Genomic DNA, 23,878 nt, shown 5'->3' with positions numbered 1-23,878 from the left:
GGTGTAAGTGGTCAATTAGGACAAACTGGTAGATTTTGCAACTTCAATAACAGATTCACTTAAAGTGTTTCCTCTTCTTGTGAAGTTCGCCGAATATGCTCACAACTTGGACATCTCGCTAAAAGCTGTCCCCAAAGGTCTGCTTCTAGGCAAGTTGTTGCAATTGGCTTTTCTTTATAATGTCAGATTTGCTTCAAGAGGGGTCACAGTGCAGCAGAATGTTTCCATAGGCATCACTATGTTTTTTCAACCCCAAAATTCTGCGAAACATCTATCTATGACTACTTTCTCCTCTCAACCAAGTCAGTATCCATTTTGCTCAACCTAGTCCTTGTACGTCCATGCCACTCATTCCTCCTGGTTGAAGCATCTGGTCTGATATCCTCACCGAGGATCTGTGTTCTTCGCATCATACTTACTCTTTGCAGCAGCTTGATGCTCCAAATCACCCATCAAGCTGAGGAGGGGTGTTATCAGATGGTAGTAAAAATTTACGGCTTTTTTACCAAATATACAGCTATTGTACATGGTCCAAAACTACATAAGCCTGTTGTTGTAACCTTTCATTTGATTCGATCAATACAACAGTATAGCCTCTCTATTTCCTCTGCTTCTTTCTTCTTCTTCAAGCTTTTCTTCATCAAGCTTTCAATTCAAACAATAAAACTGATATGAATCAATTTCACTCTAAAATAGAACTATATATGCATATCAGCATATACAAGGGATCTTTGATGGCTGAGAATTAAGAATTTACCATCCATTGATTAATTTGAATATTGCTGACTTATAAAACTTAATCTTATTGTTCAGAATACATGCTTTAATGTAGGTTGTAACCGGTGATAGAACAGTGCAGTAGAAAGAAAGAAAAAGCTACTGCACATTAAAGCCCCCGTGCACCAAGATTTAGTTCTTCATCTTAATGAAATGTACCCCAAGTAGGCACTAAAACAGAAGCTAGAGATGAAAAGATAACGAAATTAAGCAGAAATACGCAGATGATTCGTCAATCCATGTGATTTACTGCATAAACTTTATAATTAATTGCTCTAAATAAGTTTGGGATTTGTTTTCCCTCCTTGTTTCTTTGGCTTTCTCAATTGTACAAATTCGGTCAGAGTTTTGGATTAGAAGAATTTCAAATTCATATTCATTAGCGTTGGTGGTGATACCTAACATCCAATTTGACAAGACAAAGCCAGGAATCTATTTTATACATGACTACATGTTAAATGCAGATCGCAGTAGAGTCCATCAAGTCCAAAAACAAAGAAAAGAAAATAGACACAGACATTTGGCTAGATTACTCTGTTTCATTTGGAAATCTCTAGGGGGGTACTCACAGAAATGTGTTCTGTTTCATCTTCCACTTTGATCAAATTGGATGACGTGGATGCTTTCGAGGTTACTTCCATAGAAACAGTGGAATCAACTTGAGCAATGTGACTATCGAAGGAGAGCAATTCCCTAGTATGCTCCCAAATCCTCTCGTACACAACGCCCTCATACTTGGCCGCCGCCGAGTTATCCTCAACGACGATGACGAGACGGTAATTCTCACCTGCGACAACCTGAGTCTCGCCCTTCACCACGCTCCGTAACTTCAGCTTCTTCCCGGATTTCTTGTTGTACTCCGACACCGCAAACTCCGCAATCTCATTCACGTGGGGGTCGTTGATGTCCTTAATCGGCTCCTTCAGGGCAGGGGAACAAATCTCCTCAATTTTTTTGTCGCCAACGAGAACACTCAAAACTTCAGACATAGTAGGCCTCAGAGTTGGCGATATATTTATGCACATTACTGCTAAATTCAAGATGATGATGGCTTGTTTTGCATCATACTTGTTAGACAAGGTTTTATCAACCAAGTCCACCAGTTTTCCTTTTCGCTGTAAATCACAAGCCTGAATTTCCACACACAACATAGAAGTCGTGTTAACTGAGATTGCAGCATAGTTTGGACAAACAAAAAGAAGGCAGAAAAGCATGGCGACGCCAATTTTGCTTACCGTGTCTAAAAGAAATTCACTTTCCTGGCTATCTCGCGTGTGTCCTGCATTTTTCCTTCCACTAACAGTTTCAAGTATAACCACCCCAAAACTGTAGACATCAGCTTTAGCTGTCACAACTCCTCGAACATACTCAGGTGCCATATATCCCCTACAGAAAACAAGAGGTAACTTATCATTACACTAGGTCAAAGATTGCAACAAGTACATATATATAAAGTGGCAGGGAGTAGGTACTGTTTGATAGTTTTACTTACTGTGGCACTTCTACTTTGATGAACTTGAATTGATCATCTTCGGTGTAAAGGCTTGCCAATCCAAAGTCTGATATTTTAGCCTTGAGGTTTCCATCGAGAAGAATATTAGCTGATTTAATGTCTCTGTGAACCATCTTCAGCCTGGGATGCTCATGTAGATACACCAATCCCCTAGCTATTCCCAAGCAAATATTAAACCTAGCTTCCCAGTCAAGTTTCAGTTTGGACTTTGAGTCTGCGACCATAAAGTCACCAAATCAATATATTTCTGCTAAATAATTAAAATGTTAGAACAGAAAAACATTTAAAAAAAAAAAAAAAACAAAAGAAGAAAGGGCCTGATAGAATTTTCTAAATTTACCAAATAAGGCGTGTGCAAGGGAGTTGTTTTGCATATATTCATAGACGAGCAAATGCAGGCCTTTTGCGTTGTAGATGTCCAGCAACTGAACAAGATTCTCTTGACTCATTGATTTTAAGGTATAAAACTCATTTATCAATTGATTGATCCTTTCCTCTGAATGAGAGGAAAGTTTCTTCACAGCTACAATTTTCCCTTGCACTTCAGCCTACACGCAATTGCAACCAAACAAATGAAATACATTACCAAGTCCATTTCTCCTGAAGAACTGAATTTGCAAGTTAAAGATCGCAAGTTCGTAGTTGAAACTCCATAGTAAGAACAAGGACAGAGAAAATAGTTACCTTGTAAACTGTCCCAAAACCCCCTTGACCAATCTCGTTCCTCTTGCTAAAATTCCCAGTAGCATCTTTTAATTGTTTGAGGGTGATAGGATTTTCTTGACCTATATCTATTTCTGTTCCACAAACAAGTGATCAGAGATGTAAGCTAAAGTTCAGTAAGAATTCTTGAAGAGTGAATGCTTGTCAAATGTTGCTAGCCATTATACAATATGTTACCTTGTAAGTGATCTGTACCCAGCCATCCCATCATCCAGGCAAAAAGCAATAAAAGCAATACGAAAACTATGATTGAAGCCACAGTAATGAGCGCTATGTGCAAAGGAGATAGTTGTTCGTGTAGCTTGTACTCTGATTTCTCAATTCAATGATGAATGATCATCCCGACATGCAAGAGAAACAAAATGTAAGTTTGTTATGATTGTACCTTAGATATCCATATGCATTCAATTAGTAATTACGTAAGCTTAGGACCAGATCATCCAAATATATATAGGCATGTAAAAGAAGGAAAATAATTAATATCTATTGACCTGGAGTTACGGATATAGCAGATATGAGAGGTCCCTGATCAAGAGTCCCTTTTCCAGCCGAGTAGAAGTGGATCTCTAATGTACTATCATTTACATTAACAGCCCTGAAATTTTCTGTATGTTTTGTATTCGGACCTCCTGCCTTGTCTATAATGTTGAAATCCTTTAGTTTCCTCTCACCCTACAACAACCAATCACCATTCATACTTAGTTGGTTCAAATGACAAAGCCTGCAACAATACTAATGCAATCGGTGGGTGCTGAGTACTGGTGACAAAACTAAGAAAAACATTACCTGTATATACACATCAAATACGCGCTTAGTTGTATTTCTGTAATTGTTATCCTCATCAACAATTTCAGCAAAGTGAAGTGTTACATTGTATTTGCCTTTACGTAAACAGAACCCGTAATATTTTAGAGAGACAGGGGAAGTGCGAGCTCTATCGTATAAAGGTGCTTCAGAGGAAAGCCCACATCTCACACTTTTTAAAACTTTACTTGGATTGGAAGCATAGTCAAGGTCGACGGTGTTTCCAGCACTAATTCGAGCCCAGTTTCCTTTCAGACTCCGGTAAAACTGCGATGTCTCATTATCTTGATCATAAATATTTCCATCAACGTTGTTAAGTGTCCCACCACCACAATTTATAAACAATGAATGGTCTGAAGAAATTAAACACATTCACTATTAATATATATAATTGTTAGATATAGATAGACTGATAAAGTTCAATATAATAAATTTACAATTAGGTTTTCCTCCGGGACAATACTCCTCCGTGGTTGGGTCCGCCCTGTAAGTATAATCACCACAAGTTATTCTAAATAGCTTGATCGTCAAGTTTTTCGAATAGTATAACAGACAAGATATGGTCATACCAGTCATACGTATTTGGCAGACAGATTGAGGAGTTACAACAACAAGAAAACAAATTCCTAGAACAATAACAAGAGATATCATGCAAATAATATTTCAAATATATTCAGATTCCTTACTAATTGAATAGAAAATGCATAGTCAGTTCCTTACAAGTCTAAGCTGGACGGTGTTGCAAAGGTTGGTTTTGAAAAATTATTGTATGAAAGATCCCTGGAATGAGAATAAATATAGATGAGAACTTGTACACCGGAGGTACCTAAAAAAGCTCATAACTAGAGAATGTCAACGGAGGTATGAATTTTATCGGTATCTAAATACACAATATATGGGATGCACAAGGATGTACATATAGTGAAACATACATCTTACTCCAGACTGCACTTTTAATCCAATTAGGAATTTCCCCAGTAAGCATATTGTTTGTAAAAGACCTGAAGAGAACATGCATGCATGCATGAAGTATATATATTATCAGCAAGTGTAAACATTCTAGCAATTTTCTAAATTTGTGGTTAATCATATTCATGAGAGTTTAGAGGGGTAGAGAGTAAAATGTGACGTACATCCAACTTAAATTTATGTTTTTCAAAGAATCTGGGATTCTACCCGTTAAGCTGTTGAAGCTCAGGTCTCTGCAACACAAAATATAAAAAGCATGAGACTTGTTTAGGAGGATCGGAGACGAAAAAGGGATGAGAAAAGAGAAAAGAGAAAAGTTAGGAGAGGGATCGGAGAAATAAAAGATGACATGGCTAATACAAGCTAAGTATATCTTATCGAAGCTTTGCTTAATTAAATGTGGATATATTTGAAGGTTTAAAGAGGAAACTAAACAAAAGAACTTACAGGCTCCTTAATGATGACATATTTCCAATGTAGGATGGAATTTGACCAGTGATTGAGCAGTTTCTTAGTATCCTGCAGATGCACGCCGTCATATAATGCTACTGACAATGCACATTGATTAAGTATATATGCTAGTACATTTTATTTTGAAGATTGTTCAAACTCACGAGTTAATGAAATTTTACTTTTACTATTAAACTCTAAACAAGTGGGGGAGTACCCTTGAATTTCAAATAAATTGAGGTTTTAATTGAAAAACTCATCATTTTCACCTTATATTCAAATAGTTTTTTGATCGAAGTAACATATTATGTGCAACAAACAATTTACTAACAAAATACGAAAACTTGTCGTCACATGTGTTGATGGTGGGAACTGGAAATGAGAGTTTGCTCCGACATCACTTATTGCCCTACAGTACGTAGAAAGAAGCAATTAATTTAGTAAAGGCAAAATAACATATCAGTTGAATGATATATATATATATATTATACATGAGATTTCTATTTCCGAAAAGCTAGACGAGTGAAAAGATAGCTAGCCAGTGCCGGTGGGGCTGTAAATTGGCACACTTAATCGCTTACAAAATTTTTAGATCTGATAAATTAAAAATTCCGGCAGGTAGAATTCCGAGAAAATTGTTTCCGCTGAGATAACTGTACAAAATTTAATGAAGTTAGAGCAATTGACAAATTCAAATATCGCTGCTTGTGTACGTTTGACAACAGTGCAGTACACGCTATATATATAGAAATCTCAGGTACGTACAGTTCCCAGATTGAAGTCCAGTTGGCTATGAAGTCAGGTAAAGGGCCAGACAAATAGTTACCAGCTACAGAACTGCAGGCAACCAAAGTAATTGTCAGATCATAATTGGTCGGTTAAATAATCAATTAGCTAGATTACATACATGCTGACATGCACTGAAAAATAAAGATTGACTAAGGGCGGGGGCAACTTAATTACGCACAATTCATTCAGGCTCTTAAGGCTGGCGAATTTGTTTGGTAATGTCCCAGTAATACTGTTGGATGCGACGTCGCTGCAACAACAAATAGATTTATATATATTTGATATATATTCTACATATAGCAAGCTAGATTAATAAGATATTCACGCCCAAAACTAAATTGAGTTTTCCAAACTCATCCGTTGACCAAATTCAATAATCCAAGTTCTCTTTTACATATATAATGAAACTTACAAGGTTCCAAGCTTTGTCAAATTTCCAAGTCTTCGTGGGAGAATACCAGAGATTCCATTGTTATGCAAATCCCTTCACAAAAGGATAATTAAGGAGCTCGTGAGAATTAGTGGATATATACATACAAAAATAAATTCGTTTAATATGGTCATTCGAATGTAAGGGTATTAATACGTCAAGTTTACTTACAGTCTATACAAATGAGTCAATGCACCCAAAGATGCTGGTATAGAGCCGTTGAGAAAGTTATCATGCAGATCACTATACATATCAATGGTCGGTAAAGAAATGTATGTAATTAACTGTTGAGTAGTGAAACAAGATACGATCGAAATCATAGACGCGAAGAGATCGATCGACTTACATAGAACCGGCCAAAGTCAAATTCCCTAAACTCTGTGGTATAGGCCCAATCAGTTGATTGTTGGAAAGATCCCTGAATGAATTAATGTACAAAATAATTTCACTTTAAAATAACCAGTAATTCGATCGGGACGTACATATAAATAATTAACCTTGCTCGATTACGTACAGGTAGATCGTTAGGTAGTCGGCAATCTCGGCATCAGCCCTGTCATGCATATCCGGAAAGTAACGTCAATTTCATTTTCCCATTCCCAAGTTTCATCAGTTGAAAGCCATTTCCAACAAAAGTATATAGTATGTGATGTTTGTGTGTATGGAGAAACTTACGGTAGGATGGCCAGATTCCCTAAAGTGGCTGGTATAGGTCCACTCAACTGATTGCTTGAAAGATCCCTAAATGTATAAATACCCAGCAGATCAAGTAATTAATTAATATATGCTCCTATATATATATATATATATATATATATATATAAGACCGAATGATGAACTTAATTAATATAAGATTATCTGATGGGTTCCATGCTTACAGTGTTAGACCGGCGGCGCCGCTCGGATGGCATGGTGTAAAGCTTTTGCGGCCGCAGCTTACGGCTGCCCCTGCGGTGGGCCTAGTGGCCTGCAGCTTCCTATCATACCTATGGAAGGATTTGAAGCAAAAGAGAACTTGAATTATGTATGTTGTTTAGGGAGAATTCCACAAATGGTCACTCAACTATGACTCATTCGATATTTTGGTCACTTAACTATTACACTGTCAATTACTTTAGTCACTCAAGGAGCATTTTATCTAACTTTGATCACTTCTCCCAATCATTCTAATACATATTTCTCAATTTTTCACAATTGGTTAGACGAAAATATCATTAATATTGTGGCAAATAATTTTTTTAATGAAAAAAAATTAAAGTGACTAAAGTGAATAACAGAGTTAAAATTGAGTAACCAAAGTGATATATTTAAAAAGTGAGTGACCAAAGTGTTGAATAGGTAAAAGTTGAGTGACCATTTGTGATATTCCCAAAACTTTTCTTTTTTTTAAGCCAACATAATAAAAAAAATAAAAGTCTTACATTGTTCAAGTAAATCCAGAATATGTGTCTGGCTCAAACTCTAGGTTACTTGACCTAGTTGTAATAGAGTTTTGAATTAGAGATATTATCGGATATATTCATAGATATTCGATTAATTGTACGATTATCTTTCCTTATACAACTCTGTATCTATGTCTTGTAATCCTCTATATAAAGATGCCCCTATTATCAATGAAAGCACGACTCAATTCTCTCCTAATTTCAGTTTTCCTTAAACACGTTATCAGCACGACGTCCTAACCCTAAAACCTAATAGCCAAAACCCCAAATCCAAATACAAAATCTTGATAACTTTTCTGCCTCCGCCACACAACTTGAAGCCCTCGACCTCAGGAATCCAGAACCGACCGGAAACTTGTCGAACCGGCCACTAGAATCTCTAAATCACCCGCAGCTAGACCTGTAAATGGACTGGATTTGGATCGGATCGACCTAAATCCAAATCTGTTTACTTAAAAAAAAAAATTCGATCCAAACCCGATCCGTTAACCCGGTGGATCGTTGATAGCTCGATCCAAATCCGTATCCGCCGGGTTAACGGATACCCGATCCGCTAATCCGACCAGTTATAATTTCAAATATTTTAAATAGTAATATTAAATTTATATCATGATACCTCATAAGATATTAATAAAATATTAAAACAACATAAAAAGTATCACCAAAAGTAGAATAACATTATCAAAATTCTTAATGCTTAATGGAATCTTAGGTGATAGACTGTCCCTTAGATTTCTACAAAAAATTTGTATTAGAAATTCTTCATATTTTATATTTTATATTTTAAAAAAATAATAATATATTAATAAAAAAAAAATATTTTATTATTACAAAAACGGGTCGGATCATTAACGGATCAGATCGACCTAGATCCGTATTTGATCCGTTAAATAAACGGGTTAACGGATTCGGATCATTAACGGATCAACGGATCAAAACTTTTTATCCAAACCAGTCCAATAGTCACGGATCTGTAGCGGGTCCGGATCAAAATTAGGTCCATTTACAGGTCTACCAGCAGCAAATACTCCACCGGTTCACCACATTCCGGACCTCCAATTTCTACCAAATTTTGCCAGCAGAAGCTACCCAAACCAAAGATTCAGGAACCGGAAGAAATAACCCAAGAACCGGCAGCCGGAACATACTGCAGAAAAACCGACAGAAAGAAAGAAAAAAAAAAGGGAGGAGGCAGCCCAAGCAAAAGCCCAGAAGCCTACAGTTGACTCGGCCCACTGACCCACAGCCACTGCCACGTCAGCACAGGGACCCACTGCCAGTCAGCACCCGCCACATCAGCAGCAGGGACACACTGCCATGTCAGCAACCGGACCCCAGTGCCACGTCAGCACCGGTCAACACAGGTTGACCGATTTTGGTGAACTTTCCGGCCACTTTTCCAACCACTTTTCGGCGACTTTTTCCGGTCAAATTTTCCGGCGACCTATTTTGAGGTATTTTTCTAAAAGTTCCCCTTTTTTTAGAGTTTTTTTATTCAATTTCTCTTCTTTTTCTCGGGGACTTGCAACATCTCTTCTTCTACCCCCCTTTCTTTATCATAGGGGAGACCTAATTAAGCTGAACTGTGGGGGTTCGTGCTCAGTCCAAGCTTGGAGCTTGTTGAGATCTCCAAACTTAGAGTTTGTAGAGAATTTATGATCGACCACTTACGTTATTGTTTCGATCTAATCCAACCCCTCTTGGAATTGAATTTCTTGGAAGCAATTATGCTAAGAAATTTTATATGTTTTCGTGGTAGCCTTTTACTCTCCGAAACTAACCCTAATTTCTTGTTCTCTTTCAGGATGAGTAACCTGAACAAATTGGACTTTGCTCCATTGGGAACAACTGGCTCTGGATATCACAGGTGGGTTTGTGATGTCCGCCAGCATCTCAAGGCCGATGGAATCCTGGATATGATTCTCGAGCCTAGCTAGGACGTGCTAACTGTTGAGCAAGCTCAAGCTTTGGAAGCAAATAGAGCAGCCTTAGAGGCAAATAAGGCGAAAGCCATCATCCTAATGACTCGTCATATGGATGATTCGCTCAAGTATGAATGTATGAATGAAGAAGACCCCAGAAGGCTGTGGGTCTCACTCGAAGAAAGATTTGGCAACGTCTGTGACTCCCTACTTCCTGACCTAGAAGTGAGATGGCATAGCCTCCGCTTCTGTGATTTCAAGTCAGTTCTTGACTACAACTCGGAAGCACTTTGCATTAAATCCTTAATGGAATTCTGTGGTAAAGAGATCACAAATGCGATATTGATTGAGAAGACTCTCTCTACTTTCCCCATCTCTGCATTGATGGTTGCTAAGAACTATCGAATCGATGTTACTGCAGGACGGATCACAAGGTTTCATGAGCTCATTGGAGCTATGAATGTTGCTGAAAAGCATGACAACATCCTTGTGAAGAACTATAATTCGAGATCAGTGGAAATAGAGCATATTCCGGAATCCAATTATAGTCGCGCCCCTAAGAGAGGGTGCCAAGAGCGAAACCCTAATCTTAGGGATACTTCTGGACGTTTTGGTCCATATAATCGCTCTACTTGGGAAGGTAACCGCCAAAATAGGCAAACACGGAACCGAAGAGGTAAACGTGGAAAGAGAGAGAGAGGCAACGCCTCTGGCCATGTTGGTGGCGCCACCAACACTTAGAGCCATCTAAATGATGCTTTCAAAGCGCCTCAATCAATGGAGTCTGAGCAATGAGATGTATTTTCTCGATGTGGAGTATCCGGTCATTGGGCACACATTTGTAGAGCTCATGAAGAAATTGTCACCGCCTACAAAGCATATTGTGAAGTAAGAGAAGCTCACTATGTGGAACAAGAAGATCAAGAAGATGATCTAGAGTGAAGGGTTGAAGACTACAAATCTGGTTGGAATCAATAGATCGCCAATTCTGTTTAAGTCTTTATTTTTCCAAGAGATGTAATAGGCAATTGCCATATACTTTGTAGTAAATGCCAATGGTTTACTTTTTCTTCACATAGGCTCATCCAAAATAAGTATGATGTCTAGGAAGGTTTGGAGATAAGTGGTACTTAAGCTAGTTTTGCTCCACCGACATCTCTCTACTCACCAGGTCATATTTATTTTGGAGTTACCGAAAGATGTTAAACGACTACCTTTGTTTTGCATTAGCTAACATTTGGATTTGATTCTCCTAATAGTTAAGAGACAATGATGTACTATGTTGGCTTATGAATAAAATTTCTAGTTCTTTTCATTATGACTCCATTTTGATTCTAAGCATATTACTTTTGTGACTACAATGGCTGGGCCATCAGTATTAATTAAAGGACATGGAATAGCCCAAGTTTCCTTTGCCAAATGGCACCTTGATTACTATCACAGAAACTCTCTACGCTCCTAGGGCAAATTGCACCTATGAATAGCCAACGGATACCATGCGAAAACGCATGTAGAGAATGGAAATGAGTTCCTTTACAATGCCTCTAACGATTGCGAACAAAGGCGCATCTTAGAGAAGTTTATGTGTCTCTCTAGTGGACTCTATGTCACTATTCGAGCTATTAAATCCAATAAAGTTATGAAAGAAGATTTCTTGGATTTAGACACATATTGACTTAGGCTAAATACTGATTACTACCCTATACTTTGGGTCCAAAATCAATTCAGTCCCTGAACTTCTAATTTCATCAAAAACACCCATGTACTTTCAATTTTGATATAATAGGTCCAATTTGTTAGTTTTTCAATAATTGAAGTTATTTAACTTGTTAACGTGGCTCATATATGGCCTATGTTTTTTGATGTGGTGTCGAGATGGCCTGCATAGTCAATTTAGGAGTGAGTCCTACTATAAATTAAATAGTTTTTTTTAACAAATAATCTAATTATAACTTGAACTCATAACAGAATATTAACGAATTGGACCTATTAGATCAAAATTGAAAGTGCATGGGTGTTTTGGATGAAATTAGAAGTCCAGGGACTGAATTGATTTTGGACCTAAACCACAGGGTAGTAACTAGTATTTAGCCCTATTGGCTTTGTCAAGATAGGATAGGTCATCCTTTCTTTCGAGCGAAACGAAGCATGAATCAAAAGTTGATTCCTGGACTAAGTGTGACAGCCGCCGCTGCCTTCGGAGCCGCCGCCGTCCATCACCAGCCTAGGGCTGGCATAGTCCTTATCCATGACGCCATGGATAGCGTACATTATGGTGATGACGCCCCAGGTAATGTGGCAATCACCAACTTTGCTTCAAATAGCGTTTCAGATGCTCAGACCCAACCAAAATCCTTATTGGTTGCTTTTAAAGCCTCTCGCTTGTTTTACAAAGCCCGTTCCTTAGGGAAATTAGGACTGAGACCGTTCTATGCAAAGGATATGAAAATACTCATTTTGTTCTTACATAGAATCCATGGGGATTCTATGCACTGATTCAATCAACTTGTGGACGTTTAAATATCTCATGATGTTGGTTGACACGCAAACACGCTGGTCACGTGTTATGCCATTGTCCACTTGTAATGCTGCTTATGCCACACTCCTAGCACATGTCATATGACAAAGGGCTCACTCCCCGAATCATCCTATTCAGTCAATTGGATTTGACTATGTTAGAGAGTTTACATCGAAGACTTTCGATGGTTATTGCATTGGGATTGATGTTGGACATCATATTCCCATGAACACACCCAAATTGTCTCGCGGAAACGACTATGATGGTCGTCAGGACATTGATAATGCGCACCAATCTCCTTATATCCACTTGGGGTGATGCAATATCGCATGCAGCTATGCTAATTCCTCTACGACCCACTGTCACTCCATCTACCTCTGCGTTACAGCTAGTGACTGGGTACAAGTATCGTACTTACGCATATTTGAGTGTGTCATTTATGTGCCAATTGCGCCGCCACAGTGCACTATGATAGGTCCTTACAGACGAATGGGCAATTCAGTTTGATTTGAGACTCTAACAATCGTCTGCCACTTAATGCCCTTGCTAGGCGATCTCCTTACCGCTAGATTTGCAGATGTCACTTTGATGAGACAGTCTTCCCGTTGTTAGGGGGAGATAAGAACACGATTGTTCAGCAGGAACGACAGGAATTGTCGTGGTCTGTCCCCACTATGTCTCATCTCGATCCTTGTTAAAGTGACTAGATCACATATATCTATTGCAAATATGCGTACAAGGATGAACGTCCCTACGAGAGGACGTAGCGCCACCCTACACGGAGGTAGGCATGGCGCCAACGCCAAAGAAAGTGACACTCTGGCGTTACAGGCCATGGCCCCAGCTAGGATGCATGGGAGGCCCGTGGGTTCGAATGATACTTTGGCACAACCCAATCCTTGGATCATCGACACTCAAAATCCGTCTCACGAGTATCTTCCGGATTATGGTTATCATTGGGGGACGCCTCAACGTCATAACCTATTCCTGAGAATATAGAGCTCTATGAAACTTACACTAGTGTACATGAGACGTGGGATAAAAACTCCATCATAATTGATGATATAGTTGCGCATGAGTTTGTTGAGTCCGATGATATCGAATCACGCTCCGTTGATGAATGAATGCCAACGTAGAGAAATTTGGCATAAATGGAAAGATGCGATCCAGGTTAAGTTGGATTCTCTAACGAAGAGGAAGGTTTTTGAGCTAGTGATGCCAACACCTCCTGACATAAAACATATTGACTAATGGGTCTTCGTTAGAAAGCGTGATGAGAAAAAGAGATGGCAATCTTGCCTTATGGCGCATGGCTTCTCACAAAATACCCTGGAATCGACTACAATGAGACATATTATCTCGTAATGGATGTCATTACACTCCACTACCCTGTCAGTTTGGTAGTTTCTGAATAACTGAACATGCAGCTTACAAATTTGGTCACTACGTATCTCTACGGGGATCTAGATACAGAATATACATGAAGGTTCATGGTGAACTTCATTTACCCAAGTCAAGTGACTCTAGACCACGAAGCGCTTTTTACAAAGAGGTTGAAACGCTCACTAAAGTGACTACTTGATTGGGAAGGGATATGCCCACGCGTTTCCATAACAAGTTTCGGATTCCATCGTGGTTCATGTTAGACATGATCTTCATTGGAAGCCCTTAAAGAGTTAAGGGAAACAGCTGAACACTTGAAATCCGAATTTGAGATGAAGGATTTTTGGAGAACACGATTATGTCTCAGTTTGGAACTTGAGCATCGTGTTGATAGATGCTTAGGCATTTTAACAAGGTCAAGCCTTCAAGCACCCCCATGATCGTCAGTAGTCTTGATCCTAAAAAGGATCCTCTTCATCCGAAGGATGATGACGAAGATGTGCTAGAGGCAGAAATGCCTTACTTAAGGACAATAGGCACATTATTGTACTTACCTCAATGCACAAGACCATACATCTCATATGTTATGAACTTGTTAGCTAGATATAGCTTTGCGCCAATGCGACGCCATTTGATTAGTGTAAAATATATCCTTCGGTACTTGAGATGTACGATTGATATGGGCTTGTTCTATCCCTACAGAGAGATGATGGATTCGGACCCATCACACACTAGGAACGCCGCCAACACTGGCCTGCGTTCACTATCCCCATCCCAAAACGACATGTGTTTTGGAAGGTTTTGTTGATATTGGGTATCTCTCTAACCCACGCAAAGGTCATTCCCAGACTGGTTAAGTGTTCACCATGGGTAAAGACCGTGATATCTTGGAGGTCTATAAAATAGACCCTAGGCGCTATATCTTCGAATAATGCAGAGATTATTGCTCTTCATGAAGTGGTTCATGATTGTATATGGATTGGATTCATAATTACGCATGTTCAAACAATTGTGGTTTGAAGTCTACCACAGATGAGCCTACGAGCATATAGGATAATATTGCTGCTTGTTTTGAACAAATGAAGCAAGGCTACATTAAAAATGACAACACCAAGCATAATCATCAACAACAGACTCTCCTCAAGATCAAAGTGAACTAGGTTCAATCTGAGGACAGTGTGGTAGGCTTGCTCACTAAGTCATTGCCTAAATTCCACTTTCGAGAAACATGTTGGTAGCATCATTTGCGAAAGTTATCCGAACTCCCATGACCGTAGTCATTAGGGGGAGATGCAGACATCAGGGGGAGATGTCTACATATATGGTCTCGAAACGTGAAGGGTGTGTTGTGCTCTTTTTCCCCTTCTACCGATGTTATTTTTGTCCTACTGGGTTTTTGTTACTCGACAAGGTTTTTAATGAGGCAACGAGAGGAGCACCACGTTTGGGCGACACAAGGGAGAGTGTTCAAGTAAATCCAGAATATGTGTCTGGCCTAAACTATAGGTTACTTGACCTAGTTGTAATAAGGTTTTGAATTAGAGATATTCTCGGATATATTCATAGATATCCGATTAATTATACGATTATCTTTCCTTGTTCAACTCTGTATCTATGTCTTGTAATCCTCTATATAAAGAGGCCCCTATTATCAATGAAAGCATGACTCAATTCTCTCCCAATTTCAGTTTTCCTTAAACATACATGTCTTTTTTTTTTAGTTGAAAAGATCATCTATTATGTAATTTAATTAGCAAGTTGTACAATAATGACTTACCTCAAAGAGCTATTAGAAAAAGTCATTACATAGAGTACACTAAACACACACTCCTAAAATGATTATACTACACAGCACAACCATATTTTTGGATTAAGCCCAAAACAATGAAAATTAGAACTCTGAAGAGTAGTAAAATACACCCACCTGTAATTTTCTCTTTTTGCTTTAAATTTTAAATTCCCCAAACTTGCTGGAATGGGTCCGATCAATTGATTGTCCGAAAGATCCCTAACAAATTGACATGTACACAAAACCAACTTATCAATGTTAATTTTCTCAACAAGTAATTTCACTAATAACCAAATGAGTTTGATGAGCACTTTGAAGAGCACATCTGGAGTTCAAGAAATAAAAGTTTCATAACCAAATGCATAGCTATGGATATAAATATTGCAAGCCACCCGTGATAATCATAAATCCACAAGTGCAGACTTACAGGCTGTGGAGCAAAGATAAATTCCCCAAGCTAGCAGGTATGGAACCAGTCAATTGATTTTTCTGGAGATTCCTACAAATTGAAACATCTTGTAAATTCACTTGATTGTCTGATTTTCTGGAACTAGAAAAAGATATTAATAGACTTGTATCCATTTTTCTTTTCTTTTTCTCGCAAATTTGTGTTACAGACGCTCAGAAAAATTTGAGGAAAATAAAGTATTACGAACTGACAAAAAGACTATACTAATATTATATATGGAATAGACGAAAATTTCCATTTGAGAAACTGGTGTCAGAATTGTAAGAGGTTGGAGGTAACAAATAAGTTGATGAATATCCAGGGCAGCTGGTAGTCCTGGTACAGGTTCAAAACACAAAATAATAATGACCGAGCATGTTAAGAAAGACATTAATTAGATGTGTAATGTTGGAAAGAAAAAAAAAATTACAGGCTCTCCAGATGTGTGAGATTGGCCAGTTCTTTAGGTATAACTCCAGTCAAACCGCTGCCAATCAATGCACTGTCACTCAAAATGTGAAAGTCAGCTTATTGACAATATTGATCAGAGATTCAACACACAATTTGCATATATGTATAGTTAAAATCTAAATTTTTCAAACTTACATTTCTATGATGTGGCAAATGGTGTTGTTTTCAAAATTGCAGTTACATTTGATTTCATAGCTTCTCTCCGTGCAAATTGAGCCTCCAGATAACTTTTCAGGGTTTAACCCCAACTGATATGCTATTTCATAAAGAGCTCTCACTGTTGCCCAACATTTTATTTTATATTATAAAAAAAATCGCATTATGTAAAAGAAAAACACCACTAGTTAGTCTAGTAACTTTTTTTTCTATTACATCAATAAACTCAAATTACAACAACTAAATTTTTGTGAGTCGAACTAACAACCTCTCACTTACAAAGAATAAATTAATATCACTATATCAAGTGATACTGGGCAGACTAATAGCTAATTGTGTTAACAAAATTGACTTTGATTTTTCTAATTTAATCTAATGCAGAAAGAATAGTAAATGCAAAAAACAAAATGTGAACTATAGGTCTTAATCTCTCTGAAAAAAAAAATATATATATATATATTATAGGCAAACTATAGGTTTTTCAACATCGGTGCAACACTTACTAAATACACAAATATAAATACTTATTATACAAGTTGTTTACCTAAGCATTTAAACTGAACAAACTCGGGCACCTTTAGTTGAATTAAACTGTATCAATTGAATTAGAATTCTATTCTTTTGTACGGAATTTTCTGGCACAGTGTTTGGTTTTAAGAAAAAGATATGAAGTGGATGATAAATTACCTTCTTCTGTGGGCAACGTTTCAGCTATACTCTGATATTTGAATTCAGATCCAAGCTGCAGACAAAGAGTAGAGATGAGGCATAGAATTACAAGTTCACTAACAAGTCTTGCTGAAGCTTCAGCACCCATTTTCCCTCGAATGAATTTAGTGCATTAGCTAATTCTACTTCTTATAATATACAAGACAAACTAAAAAGTAGGCCGTACGGCCCATCGATTGATAACATACATAGGCTGTATGTCCCACCAAAAAGTAGCCGGGCACTTAAAAAAAGGGGAAAAATGCACGAACAGTGTCTGGAGACTCTGAGGACTGTCAAAATGATACCTGAACTTTCAAACGTATCAATGTGATACCTGGGCTTATATTTTCTTGTCAACGTAGTACCTACATCAACTTTCCGTCACGGCACCGTTAAATTTACCACGTGTGAGGCACGCGACATACAAAATGAAGGTAAAAATACTTATTTGCCCTATAACTGACATTTAAAATGCATAAACAGTGTCTGGAGACTCTTAGGACTGTCAAAATGATACCTGAACTTTCAAACGTATCAATGTGATACCTGGACTTATATTTTCTTGTCAACGTAGTACCTACATCAACTTTCCGTCACGGCACCGTTAAATTTACCACGTGTGACTGTGTGAGGCACGTGAGGTACAAAATGAAGGTAAAAAGACTTATTTGCCCTATAACTGAAATTTTAAATATTTTTTTTTGGTAAAAATATTTTAAATATTTTTTTTTGGGTTTTTTACTTCAACAGTGTCTGAACTCTTCGAGGACTTTTAAAATGATACCTGAACTTTCAAAGTGATCAAAGTGATACCTGGACTCTAATTTTCTTATCAACGGAATACCTACCGTTAATTTCCATCACGGAACTGTTAACTATGACCACGTGAGGCGGCACGTGAGGCACAAATAAGGGTAAAAGACTAATTTACCCTCAAAAGTTTTTTTTTAATTATTTTTTTGCTTTATTTCTTTCTTGTTTTTCTTTTTCAGCTTCTTCTTCCCTCTTCAGACCAAAAAAAAAAAAAAACAAGCTTCTTCTTCCCTCTACTTTCTTTCAGCTTCTTCGTCAGCGACCCGAAGGTCCGCCAAGTCGGGTTCTTCGCCGCCCCGGAGCCCATCGCCTCCTCCCCTCCAGTCTCCGACATTTCCCCCTCCGGCAACTCTCTCTCCCCCGTCATGATCCCCCCGCCACGTCACTCCTCCGACGCCGCCCGTCCCGTTCTCTTCTCTCCCTTTCCCCCCGCCTCCTCCGGCCGCCGCGACTCCCTCGCCTCCTCTGACCTCTTCCCCGCCTCCTCCCCCACAGCCTCCACTTCCTACGCCGACGCCGACTAATGTGCAGGAACTAAACGCAGAAGAAAAAAGAAGATTAATCTGATGTTGATATATGTTAATTTGATGGGGATTAATCTGATGTTGATTTGATGGGGATTGGGGAGGAAGAAAAAAGAAAAAAAGATGAAGCAGAATTGCAGGAACTAAACGCAGAAGAAGAAGAAGAAAGGTCGAAGACCATGACAGAGAGAGAGAGATAGAAGTTTCTGTCTGTGTTTAATCTATCAACTAAGAACAGTATAAATAAAAAGTTTGTAGAGATTATAACACTGGCAGCTCGTGCTCCAGTGGTGTGGAGTTGAACTCTTGTGAAAGAGGTTGTGGGTTCGAATCTCATGTCTTCCAAGGTTATATATTTTTTTTAATTATTGGGTATCGCCTAAAAAGAGTATAAATATAAAGTTTGGGCCCAGTATGATGAGGACTGTTCGTGCTCCAGTGGTGGGGAGTTGAGTTGTTGTGAGAGAGGTTGGGGGTTCGAAACTCATGTCTACAAGGTTTGTATATTTTGTATAATTATTCGGAATCGGTTAAAAAGAGTATAAATATAAAGTTTGGGCCCATTATGATGAGGATTGTTCGTGCTCCAGTGGTGGGGAGTTGAGTTGTTGTGAGAGAGGTTGGGGGTTCGAACCTCAGGTCCTCCAAACTTTGGAAGGAATTAAGTTTTTGATTGATTTTAGGGGGAATTGGGAGAAAAAGTCTGTTTTGCCCTCACTTTTTTGATCACGTGCACCTCACGTGCCCCCGGATAACGGTTCCGTGATGGAAATTGACGGTAGGTATTCCGTTGATAAGAAAATTAGAGTCCAGGTATCACTTTGATCACTTTGAAAGTTCAGGTATCATTTTAAAAGTCCTCGAAGAGTTCAGACACTGTTGAAGTAAAAAACCCTTTTTTTTTTGGTAAAAAGACTGATTTACCTTTAATTTTTTTAATTAATTTTTTTCACCCCTCCACCTCTCGTCTTCTTCCTCTCCCCTCGATCAACCATTCTCTAAAAAGACTGGTTGTCCTCGCCAATTCCTCCCGCAACAACACCTCAGTACTCCTCGATTTCAGGCACACAACGCTGACGCTGTTGACCTTGAAGAAAGGATCGGCGGCGCACTTCATCGCCGATTTCAGATCTTTGACAAGCGAGGCTTCAAGAAGACTATGTCCTTCATTTTGGAGGACGAAATTGAAATTGAAATTGGGATTGAGGTTGGGATTGGGATTGGGATTGGGATTGGGATTCGGATTGGGATTTGGATTTGGATTGGGTTCTTTGGAAACTTCGACGGTACTCAAAGCGGGGCTTGAGATCGAGGAAGGAGGAGGGCGGAGAGATCATCTATATCATTACTTGCTGGTGTTTTTGTTGTAGTTAATAACTTGATATTAATGGATTTTGAGTTTGAGTTCGAGTTTTGGTGGAGGTGTGGGTGTGGGTGGTGACGAAAAATGAAATTCAGGGTTTCTGCAACGTCTTCTTGGTTCTTCTTCTTCATTGCCCATTTCACAACAGGTCTGCATTGATGTTGTTGAGGCGATTTCAAAGGAGGAATGAAATTTTGTGTTAATTCGATCTGATACATCTGTGATTGTTTTGGTTGTTTTGCAATCCAAGTCTTCGTGCTTTCTCTGTTGGACTTGGAGGTGTTGAAGAGGCCATCGACCTCGCGGCGGAAGCTGATAAGGCAGCGGGTCTTCTCCTAGATCCAATGCTCGGCCTGCTTCTTCAGGGCGCGGACCTCGTGGTCCTCGCCGCAGCTGCTGGTGTTGCCACCAATTAAGGCAGACTTGGGAGTTGAATAGGGTTGAATGATTTTGCAGAAACAAGTTGGACTTGGTTTTGTGTTTTAGAAGTGAATCGAACAAGGGAGAAGCTTTGCTAAAAAAAATTATTTCTCATTCTTTTTTGTTCTTGGAGTTCCCAGATCTTTCATTTCTCTTTCAAAATGGGTTTGTCGAGTTTAAGAAGATGAACAAGAATGGGTTCAAGAACATGAACAATTGAGATTTCTTTTGTTTTTTTTTTTGCCTTTTTGCTGGGTTTGAGAAGATGAACATGAACAAATGTTAGGTTCATACTTATCGGATTGGTATTTTTTTTTTCTTTTTGAGAATATATTGGATTGATCTTGGTTAATAGAAAAAGCAAAAAAAAATTAATCATCTTTTATTTTCAATTTTAAATTTATTCATTTAGGATTTGATGGAGTGGAAAAGTCTTTTTTGCCCTCATTTTCGGCCTCACATGCGTCAGACGTGACTTGAACTGACGGAGGCGTGACGGAAAGTTGATGTAGGTACTACGTTGACAAAAAAATATAAGTCTAGGTATCACATTGATACGTTTGAAAGCTCAGGTATCATTTTGACAGTCCTCAGAGTCTCCAGACACTGTTCGTGCATTTTTCCCTTTAGGATTTGATGGAGTGGAAAAGTCTTTTTTGCCCTCATTTTCAGCCTCATATGCGTCACACGTGACTCGAACTGATGGAGCCGTAACGGAAAGTTGATGTAGGTACTACGTTGATAAGAAAATATAAGTCCAGGTATCACATTGATACGTTTGAAAGTTCAGGTATCATTTTGACAGTCCTCAGAGTCTCCAGACACTGTTCGTGCATTTTTCCCTAAAAAAAGGGAAAAAGAAGAAGATTATTATCAACTTTACGAGAAGAATATGAATCTCGATCACTTTTCAGTTTTCATCTTGGTTAGAAATTTTTTATATTATACGTAAATGAAACATGTATTTACGTTTTTTTAAAATATTTTCATGCATACTTTACATTTTTAAAAAGAATTCGTTAAATTTTTCGTATTTTTGAAGTCAATAATATTATACAAGTCCTACACCCGGTTTTCACGTTTCTTTTTTGGTATTTTATACATATTATTAAACAAAAATGAATATAAATTAATATTTTAAAATTAAAAATTGAATTATTTAAATAATTAAAAATATTTTGCCGAACATTTCAACTATCTATTTAATGAAATGTCCGAATAATACACGTACATATTTTTCACATACTATACACGTCTCTTTTTTACTAGCTATGGTTTTCACAGACCAACAATATATACAAGTAAATTAGTCCAAAAGGACCAAAATTATGATACTATGGCTGCGTTTGGGAAAGCTTGTAAGTAGCTTAAATTAAAAATAATAGACAATAAGTAAAGTACTTGGTAAAACTGAAAACAATTGTTTTTGTTTTTTTTAAGCCAGAGTTGAAAAGTAGAAGCTCACTAAACCTTACTTATTTTAAGTTAAGTAAAACACTTTGCCACTGTTTTTAGTACTATAATTATAAGTACTTTTCAAAATCTATTTTACCAATCACTCAACTACTTTATTTAATAGCCGCTTATTCTCATATCACAATATAATAGCCAACTTATTTTCACACCCATACCAAACGGGACCTATGAGCCATCCAAGCCACACATCACAAAACACAATTTCTTATGAAACAATTCAAACCAAACAGTATCATATGTGTGTGTGTGTGTGTGTGTGTGTGTGTGTATAGTGTCCTTTTAGAGAGGGATCATTTTTTTTTAGTCTTTTCAAAGGACAGAACATTAGACTAACTTTTAGATTATATTTTGGCATCTCAATCATTCAGTTTTTAGGTCCTAATGTGTAGATCACTTCTGTAAATTTTCAGTCAAATTGATTATCTTTAAGGCATTCAAAGCGGCGATTAAAGATTATAAGTATGAACGGTTCAAGTTTGACAGATTTAGTTCGTCTATTGATTTAACCTAGTTTGCTATCTTAACGATCACCGATTTAGCTGAACTTGCAGAAATGATCTACATATTAGGACCTAAAAACTGAACGGTTGAGATGCCGAAATATGATCGAAAAGTTGGTCTAATGCCTTATCCCTAAGAAATACCGAAAAAATGATAGTGGAAGGGCCCTGTACACACACACACACACACACACACACACACACACACACAGGCCAGATCATAAGAGGACGTCCGCAGTGCAACAAAAGTGCGGACGTCCATCCTCACAGCTGCATCAGGCACCGACAGTGGCGCTGCTCTTGCCAGAAGGAGATCATGGGCATCTCGGAAGGAAGTGACATTATGCTCTTAGCAAATGTTTCTTCCTCACCTATTACTTGAATTATGACGCCAAGGGCGTTCGTTTCACCTGTGTCTCTTTTGATTTCCCATAGATGAATTAGAACTTTTTTTGATGAGCTTCTTTGTTTCTTTAAAAAGTTGAATCGCTTAGGCAATGATTTTGTGTTAGTCTCACGTAGTTAAATCGTTATGTATGATTTTGCTGATAAATAAAAAAATTGTCATATTTCATAAAATAAAAAAAACTACAAAACCTTTGAATTAAAAAAAAATATATGTAAAGAAAAGATCCATAATTAGCAATAATGATGAGTAGAAGAAAAATTGCAGGAATAATGGGGCCAATAAAAAAAATCTACAATTAAGGTATTTAAAGAATACGTTAATTTTGCTAGTTGACTAATGTTTATTAGATTTAAATAGTAGCAATATGTATAATTTTTAGAAAAAAGAAAAGCAATATTTTATCCTAATTAGTAATGATCGGCTATAGATTGAAAAAAATAATAGGTGAATTTTTTCATTAAATTTGATAAGAATTGAGTTTATAATGAATTTTCTTTATTTTTATTTCCATTCAAATATCTAATTAGAATCAAATGACATCTCTAAATTAAAAATAAAATTAATTCTCATTTCATATAATATGATTTCTTACTGCCTAAATGGGGCCTCTAATTGAGTCCCTCGTTGAGACCCTATCATTGCTTTTTGAGTTTTTTTTCAATGGGTAAGACGTCACTTTTTCTTTTTAATTTTGGACTTTGCATGTAAACTTTACACGTAGCACGTACAACATTCACTGGTTCCTTCTGGGAATCTGGGCTTCTATAGCTAGTTGTTCATAATGGTGGATTATAAAAAGGGAAAGATTCCAGCTGATAAGGATAAGCTTTATGGAGGATAAATACTAATATAATTAATTAATATCATATTGTAACGTCAAAAGTATGATCGAATTGATCCGGCTGTCCACTGCTTAGCAGGCAATCTATTGTAGTTGCGCGAGAAAGACTTGCGTGGGGCACCCGCACCACGTGGCAATGCGGCAGACCAATCACTGTCTAGCAGGGGGGTCTTTTGGGTATTGTACATTTAGGGAGCAGAGACATTTTTGGAAAAGAAGAAAAAAATTCTTTGATCT

At 37.8% G+C, this 23,878-nt stretch overlaps 1 protein-coding gene across 1 annotated transcript; it reads right to left on the bottom strand.

The window, feature by feature from the left end:
* Positions 1-1,225: 1,225 nt before the first annotated feature.
* On the bottom strand, positions 1,226-17,430 carry LOC133729999 (probable LRR receptor-like serine/threonine-protein kinase At1g53430). The gene is made up of 29 exons (XM_062157626.1): positions 17,272-17,430; positions 16,564-16,705; positions 16,388-16,459; positions 15,937-16,008; positions 15,645-15,728; positions 7,334-7,441; positions 7,131-7,196; positions 6,970-7,008; positions 6,802-6,873; positions 6,627-6,698; positions 6,438-6,509; positions 6,204-6,275; positions 6,002-6,073; positions 5,818-5,889; positions 5,568-5,645; positions 5,234-5,305; positions 4,951-5,019; positions 4,750-4,818; positions 4,538-4,597; positions 4,387-4,443; positions 4,255-4,301; positions 3,800-4,170; positions 3,505-3,685; positions 3,191-3,322; positions 2,975-3,087; positions 2,631-2,838; positions 2,270-2,504; positions 2,013-2,163; positions 1,226-1,907 (listed from the first exon to the last, which is right to left on the bottom strand). Exons 1-29 carry the CDS (start codon positions 17,399-17,401, stop codon positions 1,317-1,319), a joined length of 3,579 nt encoding a protein of 1,192 aa, XP_062013610.1. The 5' UTR covers positions 17,402-17,430; the 3' UTR covers positions 1,226-1,316.
* Positions 17,431-23,878: the final 6,448 nt, after the last annotated feature.

This window comes from Rosa rugosa, chromosome 2, assembly GCF_958449725.1.
Source record: "Rosa rugosa chromosome 2, drRosRugo1.1, whole genome shotgun sequence".
Taxonomy (NCBI): domain Eukaryota; kingdom Viridiplantae; phylum Streptophyta; class Magnoliopsida; order Rosales; family Rosaceae; genus Rosa; species Rosa rugosa.
This window is presented reverse-complemented; position numbering and strand designations above follow the sequence as displayed.

Bases quoted from the DNA above. Each gene is read 5' to 3' on its own strand.
- LOC133729999 (XM_062157626.1), bottom strand. From the start codon at position 17,401: ATGGGTGCTGAAGCTTCAGCAAGACTTGTTAGTGAACTTGTAATTCTA. The intron at 6,276-6,437 runs GTAAGTTTCATT...TTGTTGTTGCAG, and splicing joins TTGACAAAGCTTGGAACCTT to CGACGTCGCATCCAACAGTA. The intron at 3,088-3,190 runs GTAACATATTGT...TTTGTGGAACAG, and splicing joins GGGTACAGATCACTTACAAG to AAATAGATATAGGTCAAGAA.